Below are 26761 nucleotides of genomic sequence, written 5' to 3' on the forward strand. Positions count from 1 at the left end.
CCTGGTGAGTCCCTCCTTCCTGCTCCACCTGCGTCCTGCGCCTGGGCGGGGCTCCCTGCTCCAAGCCAAGGCCCAGCTGTTCGCAACCCCGGGTAAATTTCCTTGTCCCTGGAATTTCCCAAGTTGGCTTTGGCAGGAGAGCTGTTTGGTGAAGTGTCACCAGGGCTGGGAGACGCATCTGCCACCACGTCACTGTGTGGGCTTGCCTCAGGCAGGGACCCAGCTATGGGGCCAGAGGCCTCAGGAGGGGCCGGACCGAGTGCCTTCGTCTGTGTACTAGCTGCCTGAGCCTCCCCAAGGGCCTTCCTGTCCAGCAGAAAAGGCTTATGTGTCCCATGGGGGAGGAGGGAGGGGGCCCCGGACACCTGCCGCCGGGGGAGCGTCCGGTGTGGGCGGGCTCCACGTTGCCTGCTGACATCTTGGAACCCCAGGTGTGGGCCTTCCTGTCCCTCTGCAGCCTTGCTTCTGGCTTTTCTGGCTGAGGGAACGGAAGTGGAGAGAGGCTGAGGGAGGAACGGCGCCCCCAGTGCTCCAGGGAGCAAAGAGGCAGGTCCCGGGGTTTGCCCAGAAGCCCAGACCCAGCAGAGTCCACCCCCAGGGGGTGGGGGGCTCCTTTCTGGGGGATGTTAGGCACAGCTGGAAGCGCTGTCCCACTGTGTGGGGCAGCTGTGCACCCTTGGTCTGTGATGTGCTGGGTAGAGTGGAGAGATCAGGAGATGGGCTGCTCGGGCTACACCCACAGAGAGGTCGGGAAAGGTCTGAGGGGCGCCTCAGCCCCGATGTCACCGTGGCCACCTCAAACAGTGAGGGATGAAAGCAAGGTGTGGGAGTTCACGCGGTGTGATGCCGTTTTTATAAAGCGCAACACTAGCTCTGCATTTCATGGGATCCGCACACGTGCAACAGGAAGGAAAGCAAGGTGGTCAACACAGTGGCCACAGTGCTCCCTGTGGGGACAGCACAGGGGTGCATCTGGGGAGAGTGACAGTGGCCGTGGTGTTCTGACCCTCAAGGGGAGCGGTGGTTTCACGGGTGTTCACCTTATGCTTCGTGCTGTATATCCTTACGAACGTACCAAATATGCAACTTAAAAAGCTAACTAGGCCTGACAGACACAAAACACCCAACAACAGCAGAATACACGTTATTTTTAAGTGTATGTGGGACGTTCTCCAGGAGAGACCACAAGTTAGGCCACAAAACAAGCCTCAATAAATTACCAAGATTGAAATCATACAAAGTACCTACTCTGACCACAGTGGAATGAAGCTAGATAAGAGAAGGGAAATGAAAACTCACAAATGTGTGTAAATGAACACACTTCAACAGTCAGAGGGTCAAAGGAGAAATCACAAATAAATTACAAGATAAAACACTACACACCAAAACCTAAAACACAATGAAAGCAGTGGTAAAGAGGGAAATTTATAGCTGTAAACGTCTATATTTAAAAAGAGGGACTTCCCTGGTGGTCCAGTGGCTAGGACTCCATGCTCCCATGCCTGGGGCTAAGGTTGGATCCCTGGTCAGGGAACTAGATCCCACGTGCTGTGGCTGGGGGTTCGCATGCCCAAGTAAAGAGTCTGCATGCCGCAACTAAGACCCAGCACAGCTGGATGAATGAATGACTACTACAAAAAAAGAAGTAGCAAAAAAGAACTCAGTTAACCTAACTAGGACTGAAGGCAGTAGAAAAAAGAAACTAAATCCAGAGCTTGCAGAAGGAAATAACTGTTAAACAGAGGGAATAGGAAGACAATAGAGAATCAACGTAAGCAGAAGTTGTTTCTTTGAAAAGCAACAGAATGAAGAAAGCTTTAAGCTAGATTGACTAAAGGAAAAGAAACAAATGACTAAAATCTGAAATGAAACTTGGGGAAATTACTACTGACCTTAAAAGGATAAGAGAATACTATGAACAATCGTGCACCAACAAATTAGATAGCTTAGATGAAATAGACTAATTCCGAGAAATACAAATTACCAAAACAGACCCAACAAGAAACAGAAAATATGAACAGACCTACAAGTAAGGAGATTGAATCAATAATCAAACCTCCCCCAACAAAGAGAAGTCTGGGACCAGATGCCTTCATGGGTGAATTCTACCATTTAAAGGCTTATACCAATCTTTATCCCACTCTTGTAAACACTGCAGAGGAGGGAATACTTCCTGAGTGTCTCTTCTCGGCAGCTCCCTGCCAGCAGCACTGCCATGTTCCTGGCCTTCTCTCGCTCCAGGCTCGGTGGCCTGTGTCCTCTCCCTGCAGCAAGGGGCTGCCACCCCTTGCCCCTTTAGCTCTACCCCCTGCAGCCGTGTCCTCCTTAACAACCTTTCAAGCTTGGGTGGCCCCTGAGACCATTCATCCTGCCTGCCACGGGTTCTACGAGACAAGCAAGGACATCACGGCAATGGCTGGAGGGAGAAGTCTCTAGACAGGATCAAGGGAGTGTTTCATGGGCCCAGGGACTGCTAAAGCCTTTTTTCTTTTCTTTTTCTTACTGTTTAACCTTTTGTGTTGGGAGTCATTGGCCACTGGCCTGATCCACTTTTTTAAGCTGACATACAGAACTGAGTTCTGTAAGGTCAATACACCTGTGGAACTGCTGTCCAGGTGAAGACAGATGTTTCCACCGTTCCCCCCACCCCCTCAGCTACTGCTGCTCTGGCCTCTATCACCAGAGGTGAATTTGGCCTGGTCTTGAACCTGATATAAGTGAATCATAGGTCTGCACCTCTGGGTTAACTGACCCTTAAAGCTCATGTTTTTATTTTCATTTAACTGTAAGTTGTTCCTAGTTATGACTAGCAGTGATTAACACCGCTTCCCAGCCTCCAACACCCAACTCTTTCTGGCCAGGGTGCTCCTCTGCTGAAACCCTCTCCATGGGGTGTTAGCCACGACCCAGGTTGCAAGTGACCATGACCCACTCGGGACCATCTTGGGGCAAATTATGGACAAAAAGACCAAAAAAAAACCCAACTGCCACTTCTGAAGAGCCAGGAGCAAAAACGTGTCAGAAGCAAAAGCAGGGTACTGTGCGTGCCCCCTGCGCACAGCACCACCAAAGGGGTGGGCAAACCACCTAAGCTGGACCCCTGGACACACCCCTACCCTCACCCCATGTAAGGAACCAGCTTGGCCCCGCCTGGGGGAGCGGGCAGGGGAAACTGTTACTTGTTCTCTCTCCCCGCTGCTGCAGCAGGGGCCCCAGTAAAGCCTTGCCTGAATTTCTTGTCTGGCCTCTGGTCAATTGCTATTGATTGGGGAAGGCCAAGAACCTGGTCAATGTCAGGGACAGCTGGACATGGGCAGGCACACCCCAGGATGGCATTCCTCCCCTTTCTGAAAGGTTTGTTCTCCAGACCTGAGCTTCCAAACCTGGCTCAAGTTGACTCACCACAGAAAGGCTCTGACTGTCTGTTTGCTTTCCGGTCTGGCTCTGGTTGGCTCAGCTAGGGGGGGCCCCCGTGACTAGAGTGGGATCATGAGCGCTTCCTGAGAGAGGGGGTCAGTTTTCAGAAGGGGGTGAAGGTGGCCCCCAGGTGCCCCAGGATGAGGTCCACATTCCTTAGCCCAAAGCCAGCCCAGCCTGGCCTCACCTCCTCCAGCCAGGCTTCCCGGCCACAGAGACCAGCACCTCTGCCTCCCCACTCCCCACCCTGTCTGAAGATTTCCAGGTTTCTCAGTGTCTTACGCTAGCTCAGGCTTTGGTTGAACTGCCCCTTCCCCAGGGAGCTCTCTGTTTCCAGAATGAGTCGGAGCCTCTTGCTCTGGCCATGGTTCACCTGTGGGTTGCTGTCATGGTCCCCATTGTAGCTGATCAATTACAGACAATTATAGTTTATCTTTGTGAAGTTAAAACATAGTACAGTGAACATCCACACCACCTTTGGATTCACCAACTGTCAATATTTTGCCCTGTTGCTTTACTGTTCCCTCTCACTCCCTCCATATATCTGTGTTTTTTTAATGCACACACTCGCTTTTTTTGTTGCCAGCTTCAGAAAGTAAGTTGCAGAGAGACATTTCATCCCTACTTTTTTTTTTTTTTTTTTTGGCCACACCATGCAGGATGCAGGATCTTAGTTCCCCTACTGGGGATCAAACCCATGCCCCCTGTAGTGGAAGCGCAGAGTCCTAACCAGTGGACCGCCAGGGAAGTCCCCACACTTCATCTCTAAATACTTCAGCACACATCTTGGAAAAACAAGAATGTTCTGTTATAAACACGTTACCATTATCACACCTAAGAAAACGAACAGTAATTCCATAGCTTCACCTATTATATTCAAAGGTCCCATTTGTCCTAAAATGCCTTTTATCACTTCTTTTTTTTTTTTTTTTTCAATCTGGGATTCCATCAAGGTTCACTTTTGCAACTGGTTATTAGTCTCATTCAATCTAGAACAGTCTTTGGCCTTTTTTTCCCCCTTACATTGATTTTTTTTTTTTTTTAACAGTTCAGTCAAGTCACCTTATAGAATGTCCCACATTCACCTGGTTGTTCCCTCCTGGCATTGTTCACTTTCTCCTTTATCCCCTGTGTGTCCTGTCACTTACAAGGGAAGTCTAGAGCGTGGTTAAACATTCTTGGTCAGAGGAGATCATATAAGTTTTTAATTTGTTTTCCCCATGAGACAGTGAACTCCATGAGGGCAGGGAGCAGATCTCTCCTGTGTCCTGGATTATTCCGGTGCCCAAAACATTTGTCAGAGAGATTAAGGCAGGAACGAATGGGGTGGATGCAAAGCTGTCTTCCGGAGGTACATGCGGCCTGGCCCATTCTCCCCGAGGGCCGCCGCGTCTGCCCACCGCCAAGCGCCTCGCAAGCATGCAGAGCTTCTGCCGGCATCTTCTCCACTCAGCTTTTGACTGTCCCCTGCTAGGGATTGTGCCCTGCAGGACCACTCTAGGACACTCAGCAGGTGTCCAGGGAGCATTTGCTGGTTTGATTGAGGAAGAGTTCGGCCATCTGCTTCGATGGCTGGTGGCAGAGCTAGATCTGGGCACAGTGACCCTGCTCTCTAGCTGGACCCCTACCCGCCCCCCCACAGAAGCGGCTCCCTTCCCAGCTCCTCTGCAGCTCCTCGTGGCCCCCTTTGGGTGCTGGGACACTGGCTGACTGCGACGAGGCCACCTTTTCCATACTGCTCTTCCTTTCTGTGGCTGGATGTGGATGGCGGTCAGGATTTGACCACAAGGTGGAGCGGGGTGGCGCAAGCTCTGGTAACGCCAGCTGGACTGGAGAACCAACACTGCTGATGTCAAAACAGGTCCATGTGCCCGGAGGCAGCGTTGTGTGGCATTTTCTGTCTATAGCCAAAACTCCTCCTGACTAAGCCCGCACAGGACCACAGAGCCTGAGGTTTCTGGCGGCTGGTGTCGGTCTGCTATTTTCTCCCCCACCCTCTCCGCAGGAGCCCAAGACAGCAGAGGCCTCGGTGGAGCAGCCGTCACCTGCCAACAGTGTCACCGTCTGCTTGACTTCCTTGCAACATGAGCAGGAAACACTGCTATTGTACAGTAAATACACACTCATGATAAAAAATAAAACACGAAAGCGACAGGAACCCTCATTCATTGCTGGTGCGAATGCAAAATGGTCCATCCATTCTGGAAGACAGTTTGGTGGTTTCTTATAAAACTCAACATACTCTTACCATACAATCCAGCAGCTGGGCTCCCTGTTTTTTTTTTTAAATTTTTTTGGCCACATGGCACACAGGATCTTAGTTCCCCAACCAGGGATCGAACCCGTGTCCGCTGCAGTGGAAGCACGCAGTCTTAACCGCTGGACTGCAAGGAAGTCCCCGGGCTCCTTGGTATTTACACAAAGGAGTGGAAAATTTATGTCCACACAAAAACCTGCACACAGATGTTTATAGCAGCTTTATTCATAATTGCCAAAATCTGGAAGCCACCAAGATGCCCTTCAATAGGTGAAGAGATAAATAAACTGTGGTACAACCAGACAATGGAATATTATTCAGCACTAAAAAGAAATGAGCTGTCTGTTGTACACCAGTAACTTTTGTTATATTGCACATCAATTATGCTTCAATAAAAAAATTTAAAAAGACATAGAGGAACCTTAACTGCATAGTACTAGGTGAAAGAAGCCAATCTGAAAAGAATACATACTGTATAATTCTAACTATATGACATTCTGGAAAAGGCAAAACTATGGAGACAGTAAAAAGATCAGTGGTTGCCAGGAGTTGGGGGCTGAAAGATAACAGGTGGAGCACAGAGGATTTTTAGGGCAGTGAAAATACTCTGCGTGATACTGTAATGGTGGGTACATGCCATTATACATTTGTCAAAACCTATAGAATGTATCGATACAACACTGAGAGAACCCTAATGTAAACGGCGGGTTTGGGTGGCTATAATGTGTCAGTGTAGTTTCATCGATTGTAACAAATGCACCACTCTGGTGGGGGATGATGATAATGGGGGAGGTTGGCCGGGGGCAGGGGTGGGGAACAGGGGATATATGGGAAATAGCTGTACTTTCTCCTCAATTTCCCTATGAGCCTAAAACTGTTCTTTAAAAAGTTTCTTTTTAAAAAGTCTGTTAGGGGCTTCCCTGGTGGCGCAGTGGTTGAGAGTCCGCCGGCCGATGCAGGGGACACGGGTTCGTGCCCCGGTCCGGGAGGATCCCACATGCCGCGGAGCGGCTGGGCCCACAAGCCATGGCCGCTGAGCCTGCGCGTCCGGAGCCTGTGCTCCGCAGCGGGAGAGGCCAAAACAGCGAGAGGACCGCGTACCGCAAAAAAAAAAAAAAAAAAAAAAAAAAGTCTGTTAAACAATTGGTACCTTACATATTATTTGTAAATACGATTCTTAATTATTGTTACTGACTTTAAAAGAAACAAACAGCCTAAACAGGTGGAAAGCAGGAAGGACCCCTATACGGTCTGTCAGAAGTCCTCTGTGTGCATGGAGTCCAGGAAGACATCTGCTGTGTCTAGGGCCCCTCAGAGTCTGGAGTCCTGCCCAAGCGGCCTCGTTGCATTATAAGGTCAGCTGTCTCATCATTGGCTATTTTCAGTGGTAACCAGCAGCCTCCCTTGGTGAAGGGGCCTCTCCCCTACTGTATTTGTAAGTGGGCTGCAGAGTAAGGACATTCGGCATGATTTCAACATGGTTTTAGCCTCCATTGAGGGTCCTCGACGATGCCCACGATTGCACTGCAAAGTGATTTCCTCCTTTGATCTTTCCTGCTATAGGCATGGCCTGGAATTCTGTGAAGAGCGACCCCCCCATACATACGCTTTTGTTATCTAGAATCACTGTGGACTTGGATTTGTTTCTGTCCAATGTGTCGTAACTACTCTCATTATTTTTTTTGATACTTAAATTGACCCGAGTTTGACAGGCGGTACCCTGGCTCCTTGACCCATTTGGACTTGAATACTCTTGCTTTCTGGCCCAAGCTGTTCGGGGCTCACCTTGCCCTTTCCCTGCCTCTGACCTTTGGTCGGGCATTTTCCCAGTGGTCCCTGGTTTCCTTGCATGGGAAAACCACATATTTATTTCTTTATTTTTTGCGGTACGCGGGCCTCTCACTGCTGTGGCCTCTCCCGTTGCGGAGCACAGGCTCCGGACGCGCAGGCTCAGCGGCCATGGCTCACGGGCCCAGCCGCTCCGCGGCATGTGGGATCTTCCCGGACCGGGGCACGAACCCGTGTCCCCTGCATCGGCAGGCGGACTCTCAACCACTGCACCACCAGGGAAGCCCTGGCTCTTCTTTATTGTTTCTATCTCTCTGTTGAAAATCTCACCTGTCGTGACATCATCCACCCTTTGCAGTATATCCTGTTACACATTTACCATGGTTAAAGTCTCTTGTCTTATAACACAGGCTATGTCTGGGTCTGGTTCTATCGATTGTTGCCTTTCTAGATGATGGGTCACATTATCTTGGGGTTTGTTTGTTTTTGTTTCTGGTGTCTACATTTCGTCAGAGTTCTCCAGAGAAACAGAACCGATAGGAGATATACATATTTGTTTGCTTATTATGAGGAATTAGCTCACCTGGTTATGGAGGCTGACAAGCCCCAAGATCTGTGGGGTGAGTCAGCAAGCTGGAGACCCAGGAGAACCAATGGTGTAAGTTCCAGTCCAAAGACAGGAAAAAGCCAGTGCCCCAGTTCAAAGGCAGTCAGGCAGGAAGGATTTGTCACTGAATACCAAGCACAATGTGTAAAGAATAGCAGAGGCTGAAGTAAAGAGTTGGATGCCCAGGAAACGGCACATCCTTCTGTGTTGGCTGTTGGTGCTGGGCTCAGCCCATCTGGCCTGTGGGTGAGCTGAGTCTGGACTTTGTTGCTGCTTTAGATTCAGCTCGCCACAGGCAGCAGGATCAGACCTTCCTTTAGCAGCGCTGGCATCTGAGCATGTGAGGGTCTGTTGTGGCAGGCCCTGTGCCCCTGCACCTTGGCGGGTGGTCTCACCCTGCTCTTTCACCTCCTCAGTGGTCGACGGCCATTGCCTGGCAGTCGGTGTGGCCTGGGGACACCTGTAGTGTTTCTCTTGATCCCCCTGCTCTCAGAGGCCCCATGTGCCTGTCCTTCAGGAGGTCTCAGCTCTCCTGACACACCCCCACTGGTACACGGTGTAGGGCCTGGCATGTCCACCCTCAGCCTCCAGTAGCGCCACGTGCCTGACCCTCGGGCCAGGTCTTACTCATGATCCCCCAGGGCAGATAGTCACTCCCAGGTGCTTACTGCAGAGCCCCTGTCCTTGGAGGGTCTCTCAGGACCCCTGCTCCTCCCCCAGAGCCTCAGGGAGTCTTCTCCATCTCCTGGACCAGCCTCCCGTCTTCCTCATGAGCACTTGGTGATGACTCTTGGAAAAGAGCCAGGGGGTGAGTGTAAAGTCCCCTGTGTCTAGGGCTCCCAGGGATTGACGGTTTGCCACCAAAGGCAGTGGCAGGGCCAGCGACCCATGCAGCCACACAGGGCTCTGTGCTCAGAAGGGCCCTGTGCTTTGTTTAATGCTCTGCCATCCCTGTCTTGGAATCCTTGACCATTTTTGAATAAGGGGCCCCACATTTCATTTTGCTATGGGCTCTATACATGATGTAGCTGCTCTTGGACAGAGGACTGAATGGTCCCTGCCTCAGTTTCCCCTCCTGGTTCTGTCTTCACCTGCTGTAGTTCCACCTTCAGCATTAGAGGAGGAGGCCAGGATGGTCACCACAGGAACTTTGCTGAAATCACCCCAGGAATTTGGAGAACTGAGCTTTGTGAGTAATGTTGACCTTCCCTTGGTGGTCAGACCCACACACACGTCAAAACTGAGTGTGAGTTATCATGCAGCCAAAGTTGAGATCCAGCCAATGGATACAACCTGGGCGCTCAAAAAAAGAAAAAAAATCATGACACTATCAACAGAATGAAAAGGCAACCCACAGAATGGGAGAACATAGTTGCAAATCACATATATGTTAAGGGGTTAATATCAAGAATATGTAAAGTATTCCTAAAACTCAACAACAAAAAGCCAAACAACCCAATTGAAAAATAGGTAAGACTTGAATAGATGTTTCTCTGTTCAAAGAAGACACACAAATGGCCAAAAACACAAGAAAAGATGCTCAGCATCACTAATCCTTAGGGAAATGCAAGTCAAAACCACAATGAAGTACTGCCTCACACCCATTAGGATGGCTACTATAAAAACAAACAAACAGAAAATATAACGTGCTGGTGAGGATGTGGAGAAATTGGTATGAATGTAAAATGGTGCAGCTGCTGTGAAAAACAGTATGGCAGGCTTCCCTGGTGGCTCAGTGGTTAAGAATCCACCTGCCAAGGCAGGGGACACGGGTTCGAGCCCTGGTCCGGGAAGATCCCACATGTCACGGAGCAACTAAGGCCGTGTAACACAACTACTGAGCCTGCGCTCTAGAGCCCATGAGCCACAACTACTGAGCCCGTGTGCCACAACTACTGAAGCCCGTGTGCCTAGAGCCCGTGCTCCTCAACAAGAGAAGCCACCGCAACGAGAAGCCCGTGCACCGCAAAGAAGAGTAGCCCCCGCTCACCACAACTAGAGAAAGCCCGCGCGCAGCAACAAAGACCCAACGCAGCCAAAAATAAATAAATAAATTTAAAAAACAGTATGGCAGTTCCTTAAAAAATTAAAACAGTATTATTGTCTGATTCAGCAATTCCACTTCACAGTATATACACAAAAAGATTGAAAGAAAGGACTCACCCATGTTCATAGCAGCATTTGTCACGATAGCCAAAAGATGGAGGCAACCCAAGTGTCCATTGATGGAAGGATGGATAAACAATGGAATATTATTCAGCTACTAAAAGGAAGGAAATTCTGACACATGCTACAACATGCATGGACCTTGAGGACATTACGCTAAGTGAAACAAGCCAGTCACAAAAGGACAAATATTGTATGATTCCACTCACATGGAGTTCCTAGAACAAGCAAATTCATAGAGACAAGCAGCAGAAGAACGGTGGGTGTCAGGAGCTGGGGGAGGAGATGGGGAGTTAGTGTTCAGTGGGGACAGAGTTTCAGTTTGGGAAGATGAAAAAGTTCTGGAATGGATGGTGGGGATGCTGAACAATAATAGGAATGTACTTAATGCCTGTGAACGGTACACTTAATAGTGAAAATGGTAAACTTTATGTTACGTATATTTTACCATAATTTTTTTAAATTTCAGGATGTGGCATGGTGGTGAGGCGCACAGGGCCCAAAACCAGGTAGAATGGACATCTGGCTCTACCTCTTCGCAGCTGTGTGAGCTTGAGGAAGTTACTCAACTTCTCTGAGCTTCTGTCTCCTCTTGTGAAAAATAGGAAAAATAGGGAATTCCCTGGTGGTCCAGTGGTTAAGATTCCATGCTTCCACTGCAGGGGGCACGGGTTCCATCCCTGGTCAGGATTCCTGCATGCCGTGCCATGCAGCGCCGCCAAAAAAAAAAAAAAAAAATCAAAATAATAGTATCTACTTCAAAGGACTGCTATGAGAATTAAATAATGATCGTAATAATGGCACCCGATATTTTCTGGAATCTTGAATTAACTAACTTAGGCCTCATTTCCCCCTTTTTTGGTCACTGTGCCCCTTTCTGTGTTAGGGAAATTCCCCACCTTATGTGAGAACACCAGACACCACCTTTCCCAGCCTCCGGTGATCTGGGGTGATCCAGGGAGATCGGGAATGATCTGGGCTTCACTAAACAGATGCAGCCCCACCCCGGTCCCGCCCTGCCATCAAATCCAACGTTTGCGGGGGTGGTCCTCCCCCAGGCCAGGCTGAGGTGGGTTTCTCCCTGTGCCCTGATGTGCAGGTTTCCTAAGGGCTGAGAACTCCCAGTCCCTCCCAGTCCATCCCTTTTCTGCTGGGTCAGCAATAGTTGTTGCCTCGGATGCCGCCTGCTGTCTCCCCAAAGCAGCCATCTTGCCTTCCTCCTTACTATCAGAAGCTGGGTGGCTCAGGTGGCAACGTGCCCAGATCAAAATATTCATCTTCCTGGATTCCTGCTGCCAAGGGTGAAAGCCGCTGGGTGGGGCTCCTGGGAAAGCTTTGCAAACAAGACTGTGATGGCACCACTCCCGAGCCTTCTGCCCTTTTCCTTTTCTCCCCCTTCCTCAGTCTTTGCGGCAGTCAGACGATCTTGAACATGAACTTGGGGGGATTCGGGAGGGGAAGGGAGGTGGTGGCACCTGTGAAGCTGTGAAGTGATGGGGCTGGAGCTGAGGACGGGGTGGCGGGGTGAGGAGTAAAGTCCTCTGGGTTCCCTGACGTAAGAATTGGAGCCCTGCATCTTTTCTTATGTAGCAAGACTACTCAGGAGTTATTTTGTTATATTTTAACAACTGATATTTAATTTATTAAACTACAGTTTAAAACATAGTTCTTCGGCTTACACATAATATTTGTCTCTTTATAGGTATGGCAGATTTGAACTCTTTTAATATATCTTCAAATATTTAAACTGCATTTATAGATGTAATACATTTGGTTTCCTTTTAAAGTACTTCATTGTCCAAATTAACAATGAAAAAACCTCCCTGGGCATTAAACAATTCTGATAAACTTTTAAATAGGTTGAACCTAAAGCTCTCTTAAATGTTAAAATGCAATATGTAGGGACTTCCCTGGTGGCCCAGTGGTTAAGAATCCGTCTGCCAATGCAGGGGAGACGGGTTGGATCCCTGGTCCGAGAAGATCCCACATGCCGCAGAGCAACTAAGCCTGTGCGCCACAACTACTGAGCCTGCGCTCTAGAACCCATGAGCCACAACTACTGAGCCCTTGTGCCACACTACTGAAGCCCATGCGCCTAGAGCCCATGCTCCGCAACAAGAGAAGCCACCACAATGAGAAGCCCATGCACCACAACGAAGAGTAGCCCCCGCTCGCCACAACTAGAGAAAACCTGCGTGCAGCGACGAAGACCCAATGCAGCCAAAAAGAAAAGAAGAAAAATGCAATATATAAACTTTAATATTTCCAGTTGAAACCACAAGCCTAAATCAATTTTTAACTACACAATTTTAAAAGCAGTTATTGGGTGGAAACAGGGAGTTACTAAAAATGGGCACAAGGTTCTTTCTGGGTGAGGGAAATGTTCTAAAATTAGATTGTGGTGATATCTGCACTGCTCTGAATTTGCTAAAAAGTCACTGAATTGTACGCTTAAAACAAGTGAATTTCATGGTATGTAAACTACATCTCAATAAAGCTTCCATACCATGAAATTCATTTGTTAAAAGCTGTTAAAAAAGAAAATACAGGGAATTCCCTGGCGGTCCAGTGGTTAAGGGCTCCATGCTTCTACTGCCGAGGGTGAGGGTTCGATCCCTGTTTGGGGAACTAAGATCCCCACACGCCGCACAGTGCAGCAAGAAAAAGAAATGCATACATAAGTCAAAGAGACAGAGAGAGAAAAAAACAAAAAAAAACAAAAAACTACTGCACATTTTACCACCTAACTCAGGTCAGTAATGCCCAGGCTGGCCTGGCTGCAGACAGGATCCTTTTGGCCATGCCTGCGTGCCTGCCACAGAGACCCCCGTCTTTGGGGCCTGCACAGGACATAACCTGGCTACCCCTCACTGCCTCTAGCCCTCGCAGGTGGAGGGTGCCCCTCTGGGTTCTTGGTAGAAGAAGTGAGTGAGAGACTATGATGATGGTGAAGAGAAGGGAGGGCCCTGAATAGTAATGTGAGGGAAGTCATAAGTGACGACCTTATTATTCATTCATTTATTTCTTAGGAGGGGTTCCTAACTGCTTTAAGGTTCAGAGTGGAGGAGAGAGAAGTTGAGGGAGTTTATGCCTGAGGGCCTCGGGTCATTTTTTCAGTGTCAGATAAGGACAAGCAGCTTCCTCAAGGTCAGAAAGCACCGGTGCTGGGGAATGGACAAAAAAGCAGTTGCCAGTTCTGGCTTTGCTAATACTCCTAAGCTGGTTACTCTGAGCAAGCTACTTAACATGAAGGATGCTCACTTTCCGCATCTGTAAATGGGGATTCTGGGGTGGTTGTGAGAACAAAACCGCACTCTTATAAATTCTGAGCAGATGTAGGCTCACAATGCCATTATTAATAACGATGGCATGATGCCAGACACTGGATTTCATCTTTCATAAGGACTCTCATTTGCTTCTCACAACCCTATCCTGGTTTTGGAGATACTAAATAACATTCTGAATGTCAAAGGATATATAAATTTTCTTTTCAAGGTTTTCTGAACAAAAGACCAGGGCCATATAAGTGCATTTAGTACTAGTAATAAAAGTATTATTAATATCTTTGCCTAAGGGAGTTCACTTTTTTCTTTTTTTAAAAAATATATTTATTTTTGGCTGCGTTGGGTCTTTGTGGCAGCGCGCGGGCTTCTCATTACGGTGGCTTCTCTTGCTGCGGAGCACGGGCTCTAGGCGCCCGGGCTTCAGTAGTTGTGGCTCGTGGGCTCTAGAGCACAGGCTCAGCAGTTGTGGCGCAAGGGCTCAGGTGCTCCACAGCATGTGGGATCGTCCCGGACCAGGGCTCAAACCCATGTTGCCACATTGGCAGGCGATTCTTAACCACTGCACTACCAGCGAAGTGACAGGCTCTTGTTTTAATGTCTTCCTCCTGGAGAAAATTCAAGCGGAGTGTGCAAGATATTTTCGTAAAGTAGGGTATTTTGGAAGCATTTCATAACCTTTCAGACTAGGAGAGAAAGGGGGAAGGGAGAGAGGGCGGCGGCTGCGCCTCATCCTCATCTGCAGTGGGAAAATCGTGATGCCCAAAGCCACCTGGCCTCCCAGAGCGGCATGGGCCCTGGACCCCGAGCGACCTTGGCGGGCGGCGCGACCTTGAGGCCTGCGTTTGCCTCAGTTGCCCCCTCTGCGCGATAGGAAGACGTCCTGGCCGCGGGCCCAGGCAGGTGCGTGTCTCTCGGGCTCCCACCGACCCAACCGGCCCACCAGGGCGGTATCCAAGCCCCGTCCCCAACCCGGTCGCCTGAGCGCGACCCCACACCGCAGCGCGGAGACCGAGGCGGCGGGCGGGAACCTGCTTGCATCTGCCAGCGCGCACGCGCGTCTCCCGTCCCTCCTCTCCGGCGCCATCTCCACCCATAGGCCCAGGCACACCGTCACTTCGACTGACCCGCGGTCGCGATTGGCCAGAGACGAGGCGCGCGACCGGCCACGGGCGGGGCCTGAACCGGCTATAAAAGAGCCGGGCGGTGGGGCTCGTGCCGCTTTGCAGACGCCGCCACATCGGAACTTCCCGCGCAGCCTAACCATGGTCAACCCTACCGTGTTCTTTGACATCGCCGTCGACGGCGAGCCCTTGGGCCGCGTCTCCTTCGAGGTTGGGGCGGGCGGCGGCGCGCCGGGTGGGCCTGAGCGGGCGGTGGGGGGGAGGCCGAGGGGCTGGGTGCGGGCGCCCCGCCTGAGAAACGCGGGCGGCGCGGCGCCATTTCCTGACGAGGGGCCATTTTGGGAGGCCGGGGGCGGCGGGCAGACAAAGGCGGGGCGGGCGGGGGAGGCGCGGCCGCGCCCTTCCGGCCGCGCACGTGCTAGGGCCGCGAGCCGTTGGCCGCAGCGTGGGACTGCGGGGCCCTGAGGGTCGGCAACGCCCCAGACGGAAGGCGGGCGCCGGCCCTGGGCAGCCGCGACCTTCCCGGGGCCGCCCTCGAGGACTCGGAAGCCGCTTCCTTCGAGCCGACGCGGCGGCCGCACCTGAAGGCTGCCTTTTCCCGCGCCGGGCGCGCCAGGGCCGGTGGGGATAGCAGCCCATCCCGTGTCCCGAAGGACGCTTGCTAGTTCAGGGTTGGGTTATAAGGGTGCGGGGTCGGCCGGCTCGAGGGCTTCCCCGGGTGTTTTAAAATCGCGAGGTTGATGTAGAAAGAGGCCCCTCCCCGCCCCCACCCCGAGCGGAAATGTGCCGGCCGCCTTCCCTCCGCTGGCGCCGAGGCCCGCCTTCCGCTGCGGTGACGGCGGGTGGGAGGCGCCCGGGCCCCTCCCGGTCGTCCCCGCGCAGAACGGGCTAGTCGAGACCGGCAGCGCGGCAGGCCTTCTCCGCTGTTTTCCTAATTAGTTCAGGCGTGTTATGGGTAGTTCTTAATCAGTTTGTAATCACAGCAGGGTAGCTAAGTAAGTCGGCGGGCTCTTCAAACGGTAAATGGGATTCCGTTCCAGTTAACCCAGCATGGTAGGTCTTGGGGTGTAGCCCTAAGTGGTTTTATCCTCTTACCATTTCTCAAAGAGCCGCCAGTGATCAGGTTGTAGGATCTCAGTCCTAGCTTAGATAGGCCCCCATGCAGATCAGTCTGTAGCCCACTCTCACTGTGGTCAGAGCTAAGAATTGGTAAGGGCCCATGTGGAAACTTGCCCTGACGTAAAAACTGGAGAAATATTACATCCAGTAGATGTATACTCCACCTTTATCCGAAGTCAGCTGATAATTGGCCAGGGGCCACGTGGAAACTTGGCCTGAGCCTAACCCTTTGTAACTTGTGTGTCTCAGGTTAGCCAGAGGGCTTAATGGAAATGAGATAGGTGCTCTGACAGATCCCTTGGTGAGAATGGACGTGGAACTGCCACTGCGAGCTTTAACTTCAGTAAGGGTCTAAAAGGGAAACGAGTTAGTACGAGGGTTGGAGACACGCTAATACTTAAAAGGGACCGTATGTTTTATATACAGTACTTAGAAGCTACATAGCAAGTCTTCTAAGAAACATCCAGGGATTTCAGTAGATGATTTAAGTCACGGATCTGTGGAATAGTTCATTAAGTAAACTGTCTTGATGCAAGGGCTTGCGTTTTCTATGGTATTTAAGCTTTTTTAGCCAAAATGTTTGATATATGCAGGAAAGGTTCGAAGCAGTTGTACTAGAAACCAATCTTTATTTTTTACCCCACTACTAGGTAAGGGACCTGGAAACCAAGAAGTGACTGCTCATCCAATCCATAAAGCTATGTTAACAGATTGGAGGTAGTAGCATTTTCATTACCAGTGACTAAAATTACAGCTATTTACTCCCTGATCGTGCAGGAGTACTTGCTATTCTTGAAAGTTCTTGTCTTTAGGTTCAAGTTGAAGTTGGGGGAGGTGATGTACCTTTGAGAGACCATATATCTGTTTAGAAGTAGGTGTGATACACATAAAAGTTTTAAGTCACTTTTTAGAAGCCTCACACTATCTGAGTCATTCCTGGTTCTGGAGTTTTGGCATGTCTTTGGGTGTCATGTTGCTAACCCAACCCCGCAGGACCTTAAGGCTGTCAGGAGCCGTTCTTATTTGGGATTCAAAGTAATTACTGAAGAAGCATTCTCTTCTAGTGAGAAAATGAATTTATGATTCAGAGGCCCCTAAAGACAAGGGTACTAAGCAACAAAATATGTAAGCAGATGTTTTTCATTAACTGTCATTTTCTCTTACAGCTGTTTGCAGACAAAGTTCCAAAGACAGCAGGTTAGTTTTGTTTCTTTTTTAAATGTTTAACAAAGGTATTCTGATTTTAACTGTTGTGTCTATATACATATACACTTTATTTTAACAGAAAACTTCCGTGCTCTGAGCACTGGGGAGAAAGGCTTTGGTTATAAAGGTTCCTGCTTTCACAGAATAATTCCGGGATTTATGTGCCAGGTATGAAATTTACTGATACTGATTCGGGCTCTCTTAATTTGGGATTGAGCCAGAACACTTCAGGATGTGCACATATGGTCTGTCTGCATTGGTGCCAGTCTACTTTTATACTTTGTTTTGTTACATTTGTCTGTTTGACAATTTTGCACTGATACCATGCCATCTAAATTGCTGTGGTCTGTAATAAACAAATGTTTTTTTTTTTAAGTGCATATATGAACTAAAATGTTAATTCTACCATTTTGGTTCCACTTGACCCTTTTAATTAGTTTAAACTTGAGTTTTAAAGTTTGAACCTTGCAGACTTGGCATGTTTTCCAACTGTGTTGCCAAAAGTGACAGGTTCCTCTTTTATGTTCACAGGGTGGTGACTTCACACGCCATAATGGCACTGGTGGCAAGTCCATTTATGGGGAGAAATTTGATGATGAGAATTTCCTCCTGAAGCATACGGGTCCTGGCATCTTGTCCATGGCAAATGCTGGCCCCAACACAAACGGTTCCCAGTTTTTCATCTGCACTGCCAAGACTGAGTGGTAAGAGCAGAACATAGCAAAGGCAACCTTTCCCTGCTGTTCCTGCTCTAAAGTAGTAGAAGGGCATGAATAGTCACAAATTTAGATAGTGCGCTATAGAAAGTGAGATACTCTAATAGCAAAACAGGGCACTTTGTAGAGTAGTTGAATTTAAGAGTGGTGCTTTCATCTAATTAGCATGTGATTTGTTGGCTCTTTTTTAGGGGTCCATTCTAAAATTAGGATTCTTAACAGTGATTAGAGACTCTTGGAGACCACCTTTTTTAGACTGGCTTAAAGTAATCTGGTGTTGACACTTTTTTTTTTAGGTAAAAGGATAAAATGTTTCCAGTATTTAACTAGTCGGCGTTAGCTAGTGCTAAAAGCTGGATAAACCACTCTTCTGGTCTTCTCTTGCTTGGGTATGCTATATTGATTTGTGGGACACTGTTCTTACCTCAATGCACAATGCAGGCTGCTTATTTCTCTCTTATTTCATTACTACCTGCAGGTCGCAGGTAGTAATGTTTATTCTTCTGTTTCCAGGTTGGATGGCAAGCATGTGGTCTTTGGCAAGGTGAAAGAGGGCATGAATATTGTGGAAGCCATGGAGCGCTTTGGTTCCAGGAATGGCAAGACCAGCAAGAAGATCACCATTGCTGACTGTGGACAAATCTAATAATAAATTTGACTTGTGTTTTATCTTAACCACCAGACCATTCCTTCTGTAGCTCAGGAGAGCACCCCTTCATCCCCATCTGCTCAAAATATACTATAATCTTTGTGCTCTCATTGCACTTCTTTGGGTTCCATATTTTCCTTATTCCCCTCCAAGTTTAGCTGAATTGCAAAGTTAAGTTTATGGTTATGAAATAAAGACTAAACAACCGTTGTCTGTCCTTGTTTGGTTAGGGTATTGATGTAGATTTCATTTTAAGCAGCAACACGTTACTTCTAAGACAACAGTTGCTGTGTTTGTTTAAAAGTATCTTGTTTTTTTTCTTCCCTGATCCAAGAATAAAGTTTTGCTGATCGAGTATCCCAAGGGCAAGCTGTGAGTGGAATACGGAAGATGTAGGCTCAGGCAGGGAAAAAAGGTGGAACTTGAAGATTGTGACCATGTTGGAACAGTACTCCTTTAAGGGTGACAGTGGAAAATTCTCACTTGGCACATTTAGGGTTATCCATCAAAATTACTATAACAAATTGAAAATCAGCTAATTTTAACAAAGCTTAATTTGAGCGTATTCTGTGGTGGCCCTCCTTGAGGGAAATATGTCAAACTTTAGCCTCTGTGGGGAGGGGTCTTTGGACCATGTTCTTGGGATATCTAGCTGTTTGAGAATGTAGATGCAGAGTACAGGGTTTATGACAGCTCAGTTGTGAAGTTCAGTCTGCTAGAGAAAGGCAGACCTGGTGTGGTGCAGTCTACCTGCAGAAGGCATCTGACTCTGCCTTGCTCCAGACCAACTGGTGACCAGGTAACTGTCTATAGATGAGGGAACTTCTCCCTGGCTAGTTGCAGAGGCCCTCATGGTCATTTGAGGTCTTCTCGTTCGATTGTGCAGGCCTGGTAATCTGAGCCATAATCTGGTCCAGTTGAGGTCTTTATGTTCGTGAACATGGTTTTCTTTAAGATCAATAACTCCCCTTGGGAGGCCTCCCCACCTCCCCGGTTGCGTACTCTAACCCTCCCCAGAGGCCCATTTTTTTTTTTTTGAGGTCACTCTGATTTTGTGTTTATCACTCTATCACCTATGTGTGTCCCTAAAAACAGACTGTTAGTTTTTTTTGTTTTTTGCAGTACGCGGGCTTCTCACTGCTGTGGCCTCTCTGGTTGCAGAGCACAGACTCCGGACACGCAGGCTCAGTGGCCATGGCTCACGGGCCCAGCCGCTCTGCTGCATGTAGGATTCTCCCGGACCGGGGCACGAACCTGCGTCCCTTGCATTGGTAGGCGGACTTGTAACCACTGTGCCACCAGGGAAGCCCCATACTATTTAGTTTTGAAAGGGTAAGTGACTGCTACGTTATGAAGGCCTCCAGGACAAGGCAAGGTGAGCAGAATCGATTACAGTGTGGCCTCAGCTTCCCTGAGCACAAGAGCTGCTGCTTCCAGAGAGGGCCAGCCATGTATCCAATAAGGTAGGGCTCACCCAGTTGCTTTAGCACACCTCAGAAAATAAGCAAAATCCATACAACCTGCAGTGTATGGTCCTTATTCAGATTTCCCCCACTGGTTCCGGAGGTGGTTTTATTTTTGGCTGCGTTGGGTCGGTCTTGCGGTGTGCACAGAGTTCTCATTGCCGTGGCTTCTTTTGTCGTGGAGCATGGGCTCTAGGTGCGCGGGTTCGGTAGTTGTGGTGCACGGGCTTAGTTGCTCCGCGGCATGTGGGATCTTACCGGCCCAGGGCTTGGACCCATGGCCCTCTGCATTGGCAGGCAGATTCTTAACCACTGCGCCACCAGGGAAGTCCCTAGAGGTGTTTTTAAAATCAGCTTTATTAAGGTATAATTTACATACAATCAATGTATTTAATAATGCTCTCTCCCGCCCACACACACCCCCCACTGCCCCCAAGGATCCAACCTAGGTTCACACACTGTTTGATTGTTAGGTCTCTTTTGTCTCAATCCAGAACAGTCCTTCCACTTTTTAACATATTGTAATTTCTATTAATGTTAAAAAAAGGCCTATTGAGATAATTTATACACCATAAAATTCACCCATTGTAAGAGTACAATAATTTTAGTGAATTTACTGAGTTGTGCAACCATCCCCGTAATCCACCACACCAGGAAGACCCTGTGCCCATTTGCAGTCCCTTCTGCTTTCACTCCCAGTCCCTGGCAACTACAAGTTGGCTTTCTGTCTCTAGATTTACCTTTTCTGGACATTTCATATAAATTGAGTCCTACACTGTGTGGTCTTGGCCTCTTGCTTTTTTTTTTTTTTTTTTTTTTTGACATCAACTCCTTAAACAGTCCAGGACATTGACTTCGTCGAATGTCCCTGATTTTGGAGCTGCCTAAGGTCTCCATTTCGTGTTACTTGCTTGTTCCTCTGGCTCTTGTATTTTCTGTAAACTGGAAATTAGGCAGAGAAGCTTGAATGGACACACGTTCAACATTTTATGCAGGAAGTTGTTGTAGGTGATGCTATATGCACTTAATCCTGCCTGTTGTCAGCATACGATCTCATACTGACTCAACAGGAGGTCTGACTGCTCCACTGGAAAGGAGGTACTTTGTATTCTTTCTGCTGAGTAGGTAACCTGTGGGATGATACTTTGCCCCTGTGTGAAGACCCTGCTCCCAGACCTTTCACCTGATTATTTTCTTTTAGCATCACTTAATGATCTTCACCTGAATCAATTTTTAAAAAATAATTTTGGCCATGCCACATGGCTTACAAGACCCAAGTTTCCTGATCAAGGATGAACCCGCGAGTGAGGACTCCTAACCACTGGACCACCAGGGAATTCCCCTGAGTCAATTATTCTGTAGTTGCGAAAAATTGAGTAATCTCTCTCTCCCTTCTACCACTGTGGACTCACGGATTTTCATTAAACGTGTTAGGAACAACTGCACTCATTTATATTTATTTATTTGGCTGTGCTGGGACTTGGTTGCGGCATGTGGGATCTACCTCCCTGACCAGGGATCAAACCCTGGCCCCCTGCATTAGGAGCTCGTAGTCTTAACCTCTGGACCACCAGGGAAGTCCCTGCACTCATTGTTTTTGATGCTCAAATCATCCCAAATTTGGCTAGTACAAGCCCCTCTAAGTTGACTTCTGTGGCTCTTTGACATGATTCCAGTAGCCTTTAAGCCCTTCTGAAGTTCATGCTTCCCTTCCATTACACAGCAGTTGGAGGCCTCGGAAGTGCCAGGGATATTCAGATTTTTCAGCAGCCCAAAACCAAACCCTTCATGTTAATATGTAAAATGGAGTTTAGACTTACATAATTATAAATGAGTTTTTCACATACACTAACATCTGGCCAGACGTTTGGAAGTCAGTGGGGCAGTCTCAGGCATTATAACATGTCCAGCATTGCCCCCATCCACTGTCAGAGGCCCACAGATTTCCAAAGTGCCTCCTGGCTAAAAATCACTGACGTAATGAGTTAGGATGCAGCTGTTAAAAGAACAAAGTAGGGACTTCCCTGGTGGTGCAGTGGGAAGAAATTAAATGAGTTGCTGAGGCAGCTATAAAACATCTGGCAGAAGGTAGGTAGTATTCTGCATTATATGAAAGGCAACTCAGACATGAAGGAGACATGGCCTTACAAGAAAACAATAGACAAATCGGAGAGTCTTTTGTAAGGAAAAATAATATGCTTAAGATACATATGTGTCAGAATTATTTTTTTAATATTTATTTATTTATTTTGGCTGTGCCGGGTCTTAGTTGCAGCACTCGGGATCTTAGTTGAAGCATGGGTACTTCTTAGTTGCAGCATGTGAATTCAGTTGCAGCATGCATGTGGGATCTAGTTCCCAAACCAGGGATTGAACCTGGGGCCCCCCCACAACTACTGAGCCTGCGTGCCACAACTACTGAAGTCTGTGAGCCTAGAGCCTGTGCTCTGCAACAAGAGAAGCCACGGCAATGAGAAGCCCACGCACCGCAACGAAGAGTGGCCCCCACTCACCGCAGCTAGAGAAAGCCCAGGCGCAGCAACGAAGACCCAATGCAGCCAAAAATAAATAAATTTAAAAGAACAAGGTAGTGCATCTCCAAAATAGCCTCAGCTAGACTTTTATTTGAAAACAACAAAGAGCAGTAGAACACAATATAACACATGCTACAGTTTTTGTAAAAAGCAGAATGAAGTGTATCTTTGTGCTTGTACATACCCTTGGGAGGATACAGAGAAACGTTTCCCAGTGGGTGTCTCTGGGTAGAGGGGTGAAGGCCTGTGGGCAGAGAGGACTTTGTCACCACACATCGCTTTTACTTGTATTAAATATTTAAAATTTCAAAAACATACGTTCTAAAATGAATCAGTAGTACAGTTGGTCCTCCATATCCCCAGGTTCTGCCTCCACAGATTCAGCCAACCATGGATCAAAAATACTGGGGAAAAAAAATTCCAGAAAGCAAAACTTGAATTTGCCACGCACTGGCAACTATTCACACAGCATTTACATTGTTTCTGCAACTATATACATAGCATTTACATTGTATTATGTATCATAAGTAATCTAGAGATGGGTTAAAGTATCTGGGAGTATGTTCCAATGTTGTGTGCAAATGCTACACCATTTTGTATAAAGGACTTGAGCACCCTGTGGATTTGGATATCCAAGGGGTCCTGGAACAAATCCCCCATGGATTCTGAGGGATGACTGTATTTGGCTCACTTCAAAATCCTTAATATAAGAAAGATATTATTGGGACTTCCCTGGTGGTCCAGTGGTTAAGACTCCACGCTCCCAATGCAGGGTGTGTGGGTTCAATCCCTGGTCAGGGAACTAAGGTCCCGCATGCTGCACGGTGCGGCCAAAAAAATGAATAAATAAAACAATTTACTTTAAAAGAAAAAAGATATTACCTAAGTGTCCATCGACAGATTAATATATAAAGAAGATGTGGTATATATACACAGTGGAATACTACTCAGCCATAAAAAGAATGAAATAATGCCATTTGCAGCAACATGGATGGACCTACAGATTATCATACTGAGTGAAGTAAGTCAGACAAAGACAGATATCACATGACATCACTTATATGTAGAATGTAAAAAATGATACAAATGAACTTATTTATAAAACAGAAATAGACTCACATAGAAAACAAACTTCCGGTTACCAAAGGGGAAAGGGTGGGAGAGGGTAAGTTAGGAGTTTGGGATTATAATATACACACTACTATATATGGAGTAGATAACCAACAAGGACTTACTGTTTTCAATATCTTGTAATAACCTATAATGGAAAAGAATCTAAAAAAGAATATATGTATATATATATATGACAGTCTCTTTGCTGTAAACCTGAAACTGACACAAAATTGTAAATCAGCAATATTTCAATAAAAATTTAAAATATAAAATTTAGTAGAGAATAACAAAATACAATAAAAAATAACGATATTGCTCAAAAAATTAGACTTTTTCTAAAACAAAAACTAGAAATCATTCCTGATTATATGGGTAAAATAAGACATACTTTATTTTTGGCAACGCTGCGTGGCTTGCAGGATTCAGATTGAACGCGTGCCCACTGCAGTAGAAGCGTGGAGTCCTAACCACTGGACTGCCAGGCAATTCCCTTCTTGTTCATGTTGGTCAACCTTTCAATCAGATGTTAAGTTGTCTGCAGAGGAGTGACTGTCCACCCGTTTATACAGCAGAAGTCTCTCCTGGAAGTCAGGACTGAAGGTGATGAATTGAAAAGTATTGGTTAAAAATAATTTGGGAGACTTCCCTGGTGGTCCAGTGGGTAAGACTCTGTGCCCCCCGACCCCTGGTCTGGGAACTAGATCCCGCATGCATGCTGCAACTGAGTTCGCATGCTGCAACTAAGAAGTCCCCATGCTTCAGCTAAGATCCCGAGTGCTACAACTAAGACCTGGCACAGCCTAAATAAATAAGTAAATAAATAAATAAATAGAAATAAAAATAAATATTAAAAAAATAATTCTGACACATATATAGCTTAAGCATATTATTTTCCCTTAGAAAAGACTCTCCGATTTGTCTATTGTTTTCTTGTAAGGCCATGTCTCCTTCATGTCTGGGTTGCCTTTCATATAATGCAGAATACTACCTACCTTCTGCCAGATGTTTTATAGCTGCCTCAGCAACTCATTTCTTAAAAAGGAATTTGTGGGCTTCCCGCAGTGGTTAAGAATCTGCCTGCCAATGCAGGGGACACAGGTTCGAGCCCTGGTCCGGGAAGATCCCACATGCTGCAGAGCTACTAAGCCCGTGAGCCACAACTACTGAGCTTCCCTCTGATGAAACATTTTGGATGTGAATTGGGCCCCTGAAATCCCACACTAGTTGGTGGGGCGGTATTGCTGGTGTTAGAAGCACATAGGATTCGAGGGAGACCCGTTCTGAAACCTCAGCTTACCTGGGTTTGCCACCTACATCTACTTTGAGCCGGAGAAGTTGCTGGCTGCTTACTGTGACTCTGCTGCCACACTGGCCCCCAACCCACCCCTCACCACCCCCTCGAGTCCATCAGGCGTTCCTGGCCATTTCCAGCGCTGGCCTGAGGCGCCCCCAGTCTGGACAGGCCTGAAATCAGTGGTGTTCTGGGAGAAGAGCAAAGGTGGGTGATTGGGGGACCTCTGTTCTGGGCCCCAAAGGGAGAGAGGCGGGCAGAGGACCGGCCCTGGGGGCTCAGATCCAGGTGAGCCTGCAACCCAAGGGTGGGGCTGCACCAGGGGTCCAGAAACCAGCCCCAGCGATGGTTAGTGATGCAAAAGAATGAAGAATCAGTCTCACTGTGTAAGAGCCAACTGTATTCAGTATGTGAACAGCTTCAGTTTATTAGTTACTTCCCGTGATGCACATGAAACACGTCGAGAGGAAGTAGTGCACATATACCGGTCACAGGACTAACTCCTGTTTACGTACCCCCGGATATTAAAGTTTGACATTTTATGGAAGAACACTGCTCGCCACTCCTGCAGAGGGCTGGCTGGAAGAGTCAGAGGCAGCAGAGGAAGCAAATGTGCTGGAGAGGCTGGCGTCAAAAGCCCTCTCGTTGTACATTTGTTTGGGTTAATAAATATTAGAAAAGGTAGAGCCGTGAAAGCTGCACAGGGTTTTGATGCTACACCAGCTCCGGAACCAGCTCCCCGTGAGAGCAGAGGACTGCTTTCCCACAGCACAGCCTCTGGCATCAACTGGGAGGAAGCTGAGCACCAGGTGTGCTGGTGTCGTCGGCCGCCTGGGAGAGGATGGATCAGTGACCTTGCAGAGGACGGATCAATAACCTTACGGAATTCAGACCAATGAGCTTTTAGAAGAACAGATCGATGATGACCTTGTAGAAAGGTAGATAAATGTGAGTGACCATCTCAGGCTGGGCTGGAGAGACAGGAAGTTTTATTTTCTCCTCTTCACACCTAAGGAAGGATGATGGATAGGGAAGACAGGAACTGACTGGGGTTTATTCCAACAGCTTGTGAATTTTAAATGGCTCCCTTTGCCCTCTGGCAGCAAACTTTTAGACTAAGCCGTGACTCTGGGGACCTCCTCCTGGGTCAAGGCCGCAGGGCCCAGGGTCCTCCCAAAGCCTTGACTGCTCTGGCGGCAGCACTCCTGGTTATGGCAAACGGTTCTAACGTGCTGCCTTCAAGAGGCTCTTCCGTGAGGCCCTGCCTCTTTGGCTGAGCTGGTGAAGGCCGTCCCCTTTCTCTGGAGTAGAATACGGGGTGTCTATCCAGACCCGGCTCCCTTCATTCTTGGGTTGTCGATCCTAAGCTCTCTTCCCCTTCACCTTGTCCTCCATGTCGCCACCATGCTTTTTTTTTAATTGAAGTATAGTTGATTTACAGTGTTAATTCCTACCGTACAGCAAAGTGATGCGGTTACACATATACGCACCTTTTAAAAAGTATCCTTTTCCATTATGGTTTATCATAGGATACTGAATATAGTTCTCTGTGCTATAGAGTAGGACCTTGTTGCTCATCCATTCTGTATATACCAGTTTACATCTGCTAACCCCAAACCCCACTCCACCCCTCCACCAACCCTCTCCCCCTTGGCAACCACAAGTCTGTTCTCCAGGTACTAGGCTCCTCTTTTTCTTTTAATGCATTTTGCTGAGCATTTAAAAAAAATAAATTTATTTTTGGCTGCACTGGGTCTCCGTTGCTGTGAGCAGGCTTTTCTAGTTGTGGTGAGCGGGGGGTACGCTTCGTGGCGGTGCACAGGCTCCTCATTGCGGTGGCTTCTCGTTGTGGAGCACGGGCTCTAGGTGTGCGGGCTTCAGTAGTTGTGGCGCATGGGCTTAGCTGCTCCGCAGATCTTCCTGGACCAGGGCTAAAACCCGTGTCCCCTGCATTGACAGGCGGATTCTTAACCGCTGCGCCACCAAAGAAGCCCCACTCGGAAACTTCTGTGTCCACCTCTGTCCCCCCA

At 48.0% G+C, this 26761-nt stretch overlaps 1 protein-coding gene across 1 annotated transcript; it reads left to right on the forward strand.

Annotated features, from left to right (window-relative positions):
* The first annotated feature begins 14720 nt into the window (after nt 1-14720).
* On the forward strand, nt 14721-18445 carry PPIA (peptidylprolyl isomerase A). Its single transcript, XM_022593118.3, has 5 exons — nt 14721-14850; nt 16926-16956; nt 17045-17133; nt 17497-17669; nt 18195-18445. The coding sequence occupies exons 1-5, from the start codon at nt 14782-14784 to the stop codon at nt 18325-18327; spliced, it is 495 nt and encodes a 164-aa protein (XP_022448826.1). The 5' UTR covers nt 14721-14781; the 3' UTR covers nt 18328-18445.
* The last annotated feature ends 8316 nt before the right edge of the window (nt 18446-26761 follow it).

This window comes from Delphinapterus leucas, chromosome 9 (genome assembly GCF_059928025.1).
Source record: "Delphinapterus leucas isolate spDelLeu-1000000601 "Yukka" chromosome 9, BTC_Dleu_Yukka2, whole genome shotgun sequence".
In the NCBI taxonomy this organism is placed as follows: domain Eukaryota; kingdom Metazoa; phylum Chordata; class Mammalia; order Artiodactyla; family Monodontidae; genus Delphinapterus; species Delphinapterus leucas.